The sequence below is a fragment of the Condylura cristata genome, unplaced genomic scaffold, assembly GCF_000260355.1.
Source record: "Condylura cristata isolate star-nosed mole 26May11 unplaced genomic scaffold, ConCri1.0 scaffold00024, whole genome shotgun sequence".
NCBI lineage: Eukaryota > Metazoa > Chordata > Mammalia > Eulipotyphla > Talpidae > Condylura > Condylura cristata.
Window position 1 is genome coordinate 398,928 of NW_004567125.1, and position 5,410 is coordinate 404,337.

Here is a 5,410-nt window from a genome sequence, read left to right on the forward strand (position 1 = left end):
CCCCCCAGCAGCAGGCCCCCCCCAGCAGCAGGGCCCCCCAGCAGCAGGCCCCCCCAGCAGCAGGCCCCCCCAGCAGCAGGTCCCCCCAGCAGCAGGCCTGGGAAAGTAGCCGAACCTCAGGAGACCTGGGAACCACCTGCTTCAGCCCCAGTGGAAGGCAGCGGCTTGCTGCTGCCTCCGGGGCCGCTGGTGCGCGCAAGTGGCCTCGAGACCTGTCTTCTCCTGACAGCAGGTCATTGGCGTGTGTCAGCCACCACACCCTCCGCCAGGTGCCAGACACACAGACCTGCCATCCTGGCCCCACCCCCACCCCCGGGCTCTCCCTTCTTCAGGGGACATACCTGGAGAGCTGCTGGGGGTGGGGGTGGGCAGTGCCGGAGGAAGCCCACAGAGCACCCACCCATGGGGTCACGCCAGGTGCTCTGCCCGTCAGTGTTTTCTGGAAAGAAGGGCGTGCGGGGGAAGCAAACCAGGAGCAGGAAAAGCCAGGCTGGTCACTGCTGAGCTCCAGATCCCTGAGTGAACGCCACCCCCCCTCAGCCCTGGGCCACCCCGCCTCAGCCCTGGGCCACCCCGCCTCAGCCCTGGGCTGCAGGGCTGGCGGCAGGGAGGCGCTTTGTGCCCCATGTGACAGTTGGCAGAGGCGGAGCAGGGCTGTGGCTGCACGCGGAAGCGGGGTGGCCTGACCCCGGACCCCGCGGCTTCCTCCCGCCAGGGCGAGGGGGTGCAGCAGCTGCGCGAGGCCCTGAAGATCCTGGCCGAGCGGGTCCTCATCCTGGAGCACATGATTGGAATCCACGGTGAGCCATGCCCAGGGCCGGGGTGCTTACCTCCCTGGCCCCGCCCTCAGGGCAGCTGCAGCTCTTCTCGGGGGTCTGGTGCCAGGGACCCTGCCATTTGGATGCCAGAGGATCTCCCCCAAACCACCCTGTCCTGCCCCGGCTCAAGGGCCCTCCACGGCCCCCTGCTGACCACGACAACCTCCCCCCGCATGACGGGAGCCGTGACATGGAGCCGCAGACCCCAGGCTCCTCCCACCCCGCCTTTGCTGCCGCCTGGCCCCCTCTGCGGGTTGCTGACTCCCACCTCGGCCTGCCCGGGGGTCTGGGCCTGCTCGGAGGTCTCTTCCTCCCGGAGCCACCCGCCCCCAGCCCCAGGGTGCTCTGCAGAGCCTTGTCTGCTCTGTGTCTCCCTGGCAGTGTGAGGCCCTGTGGTGGGTGGTGACTGACACTCTAGGGCCTGGCGCCCAGCCGTGGCTGGTGTTTGTTAAAAAATGAATGAGTGAGTGAATGGTGGGGGGATGGGCAAAAGGATGGGGGGGTGCTGGGCAAAGGGACAGGGGATCGGCAAAAGGGTGGATGGGTGAGTGAGGGGGTTGGGGGGGCATGGGGCCCTGGGGAGCAGCAGGCACCCTGCCCCTTTGCCTTTGTTCTTACCGGGCACAGCTCTCCCCTCACAAGGGACCAGAGCGGAGGTGCCTTTGAGTGTGCCCAAGGTTCTGTGTCGAGCCACCCCCTGCTCTTCCTCCAGATCCGCTGGCCTCCCCAGAGGGGGGCTCTGGCCAGGACGCTGCCCTGAGAGCCAGCCTCAAGATGAAGCGTGGGGGTCCCCCTCCCGACGCCTCCCTTGCTGCCCTGCTTGACCCTGACCACGGGCGGAAGAGCACTGGTGCTGGGAAGTAAGAGCAGCCTGAGGGCCAGCCCGGTGCCCACCGGGGCCGGACGGAGGCCTGTGCCACTCCGGCTCCCGAAGGTCCCACAGGACCGGGCTCCAGGCACCAGCCATGGCGAGGGACACGGGCCCCAGAGCTTGGGGTCTTGGAAACAGGGCGGAGGGGCCCAGGACCTCGGTGGTGCCCACCCTCGTCCTTGCCCTCCCTCACCCCACTGCCTGCTGGGACGGGGGCTGGGGAGGGCGTGAGAATAGTTGCAATACTCATTTTCCGAGTCCCCGCTACGCTGGGCCTGTCCAAGGGGCTTTCCCTACATTGTCTCACTTAACCCTTAGGAGGTAGGCTTGGGCGGGGGGCGGGGAGGGGTGGAAGCTTGGAGGGGATCAGCAGCCTACCCGGACCCTGGACCATGGAGGGTTAGGGTGGTATCTGGACCCAGGCCTCTTGGTAGCCAAACTCCGGGCTGCCAGCTTCCCTCTCCACACTCAGACAGGGCGGGCGCGGGGCCTGGCGAGCCGGCTCCGGAGTCGGCGGTGGGGAGACGGGATCGACCAGTGGACAGGAGGGCCCGCTCTTCCTCAGATCCTCTTCCTGGCTTGGGTCTGCCCCATGGGCAGGGCGCCTGGCCGGTAGCTGTTCTCAGAGGCCAGGGAGCCCCTGAACATGGCCATGGGAGTCGCGTGGACATGGAGCCTGTGAGAGAAGAGGACTGAGACTCGGGACCCTCAGGTCAAATTGGCAGTGCCCACCGCGGCCTCCCAGTCTCTCGGAACCTCCCGCCCGGCCGGGCCTGCTGCCTCCCGAGCTGTGAGGACGCAGTGCGAGCCCTGACGGGGCCGGCCGCGCAGCCCTGCCCTCTCTGGGAGCTCCAGGAAGCTGCAGCACCGTGTCTGGGTTCCTTCAAGTCCAGCGTCCCCCTGACAACCAGAGAACTGCCGAGCCCAGGCCCCCCGGGCTGGGTGCTCCAGACAGGCTCTAGAGCGGAAGCCCGGTTCCCCGTGCCCCAGTGCCACTCACCACAGCCCTCAAGGCCACTCAGGCCAGGGTCCCCTGCCACCTGAACTGACCCGGGTGCTCCTTCCTCGCTGGGGCAGGACCCAGGGCCTGGGACTCAGCAAACTCAGATTTCTAGGTGCTGGCGCCACTGTGGGGCACATCTCCCAGAGCCCGGCCCCAGCCCTGGTGCCCCTGGGAGCGGTGGCCTGCCCCAGCCTGGAGACCTCCCCTGCCCCAGGCTCCGGTGGTCCCTGGGGAGCAGGGCTGGTGGGGGGTCAGGTACAGCGCTCCGTCCTTGAGGTGGGCAGGGGCGAGCAGGAGTCCATGGCGCCCCGACAATAAAGGTGCTCTCCCCATGGTGGCTCTGGTGTGTGTGCCCGCAGCGGTGGGGGAGGCTGGGGGCCCTGGGGCAGGGGGGCTCGTGGAGGGGGCTAGGAGAGTGAGGGAAGCCCCCGAAACCCACCCCCACAGCAGTGCTGTAAGCCAGACTGGCACAGCTCTGCAGGGAGTGACATGGGGCAGCCTCAGGCCTGCCCCCACACTCCTGCCAGATCTAGGGGCCTCAACACGAGTCTAATCTGGAGCTTGGTGGCTGGCCTTTCCCCTGAGCCCCCAGCTGAGGTGAGGGCTGTGCCACCCAGGGCTCCCTGGCAAGCCGTCTCCAGCCAGGACTCGGCCACCCCGCAGGTTGGGGCCCAGGGCGTTCTGCTCTGCCTGCAGCCCCAGGTGGAAGGAAGGCCGGGGCTTCCAGGGCCCAGGCCAGACCTCACTTCTAGCTAGAAGCTTCAGGCTGGGCACCCCCTCGGGCCCCTGCATTATCTCCCTAGAATATCTCATCCCAGGCTGATACTCCCGAGGCCCTGCAGGTGGGGCTGGACCTGGACAAGCAGCAATGTGGGCGGTGCAAGCCCAGGTGGATCCCAGCAGGTGTGACGACTGGGAGGGGGCCGCAGGGGCAGCTGATCTGCAGGGGAGCTGAGCAGGGCCGTGGAAGTGCAGGGGGAGATGATGGACAGCACAGCTGGGCAGAGGCATGAGGGCTCCCCTGGACGGCTGAGCACCTTTTCTCCAGACCACTTAGCTCACTGGAGCTGACTCCCAGCAACCCCTATATGTCAGATGACGCGCACCCCTGGGACCACCACAGGACCCCATGCCATCTGGGAAGCAGTCACAGGCATTTTATTCCCCCAGACCCAATGGCGGAGATGGGGCCTGGCCCAGGGTCTGTCTGGGCCTCTCTCCTGAGAGCATCTTTAGGGCACGTCTCACCAACACTGCTCCTGAGCCCAGCAAGTGCTGCTTTGGGATGGTGTGAGCAGAGCACAGGACTGCAGGCTGGGTCCCCGGATGCCACCAAGCCCTGGGTGTGGGACAAGAGCAAACGGGGGAGGGGCAGTGACAGGGCCAGAGGCTGGTGCTCCCCAGGTCACCACAGTCCAGTGCAGAATTCTGAGGTCCTAACCTCCCAGGTCCTGGTGGAGGAGATTTGTCAAAGTAGAAACATTGTGTGTTTTGTTTAGCAATCAGGTAACTCCCGGTATAGCCTGGGTCTTTCAGCTGCTTTGGCAGGCCTGGATAGAGGGGGTCAGTCTGCAATAAGACCCCCCAGGGTGGGAGCAGGACCCGTGTCTGGGGGTCCCCAGGCCCACCTCAGAGCGTGGAAGGGGTGCAGGAGGGGACCCGTTTCCAGTGAGAGCTCCCCACAAGCAGGGTGGGCAGGCCAGTGTGCTGCCAGGGTAGCAGGAGTTGCGTGGACACCGGAGGAGGCCTGGGTCGGGCTTCCCAGGGAAGAGCTGCCCCTTCCGGATGCAGCTCCATGCCTGAGCGGCGTCACCTCTGTTCACCTTCACAGCTGAGCTGCCGTCTTCATTTTAGGGCGCGTCAGCCAAGGCCCAGCGAGGTGTGTGCCTCGCCCTGGCTCGCGGCCAGCTGCTGGTGAAGCTGGGTTTCCCACCAGGTCTGCGGGCCCCTGTGAGCCCTGCTCCAGCTGCTGCGCTGCGCCATCTCCACCAGAGCTTCTGGAAGGAGGGTGCTGCCTTCTGGCGAGTACCCTGACACAGCGGTATACTGCTGGGATATGCCCGGGACAGACGGGTGGCGCTGCCAGGAGGGCGAGTGTGAGCCAAGGCCGGAGGCGGGCGTGAGCAGAGCAGATTTGGGTGGGGAGAAGGAGGAATTCTCATAGGCGCAGACGCAGCGGCCAGGCGCCAGATCTGGAGCACCCCGAGAGCTAGCGGAGGATGACCCTGACCCCCAGCCGACAGGCGGGATGCCGGGTCCTCACGCCAGCCCAGCGCGGCTTCTCCCCTCGTCGGTCTGATGAACCCTGTCTGGAGTGCAAACGGCCAGTGGTTTGTCCCTTTGCGCGTGCGCGGTTCGCCCGCTCCCTCCCGGTCCTAAGCCCGGTTTCGCAGCCTGGTGCCGTCATCCCCTGTCCTCTCGCGGCCGGTGGGCACCAGCCGAGTTGCCAGCAGCAACTGTCACTGCCTGACCTGAGACTTCCCAGCCCAGGCGCTGGCCCGGCTGCGTGGCAGTGCTGGGTGCCTGCAGGACGTGGCGGAGGGCAGGTCGGAACAGGCCTGGGTGAGCTCCAGCACTGCGCGCACAGCCTTGTCCTGGGCACAACCTCAGGTGCCTCACCTCTGCCGCCCCCTGCAGCCCCAGGGGCCGCCTGCCCTCCTGCTGGTCTCCTGCCCCCTGCAGCCCCAGGGGCCGCCTGCCCTCCTGCTGGTCTCCTGC

At 67.0% G+C, this 5,410-nt stretch overlaps 1 protein-coding gene across 1 annotated transcript in view; it reads left to right on the plus strand.

The window, feature by feature from the left end:
• COL26A1 (collagen, type XXVI, alpha 1) overlaps window positions 1-3,016 on the plus strand; it is a 120,081-nt gene extending 117,065 nt beyond the window's left edge. Inside the window, exons 12-14 of the mRNA XM_012728882.1 lie at window positions 716-800; window positions 1,531-1,678; window positions 2,402-3,016. Coding sequence (XP_012584336.1) covers window positions 716-800; window positions 1,531-1,678; window positions 2,402-2,483 — 315 coding nt within the window. The 3' untranslated portion in view covers window positions 2,484-3,016. The remainder of the gene's footprint in view (window positions 1-715; window positions 801-1,530; window positions 1,679-2,401) is intronic.
• The last annotated feature ends 2,394 nt before the right edge of the window (window positions 3,017-5,410 follow it).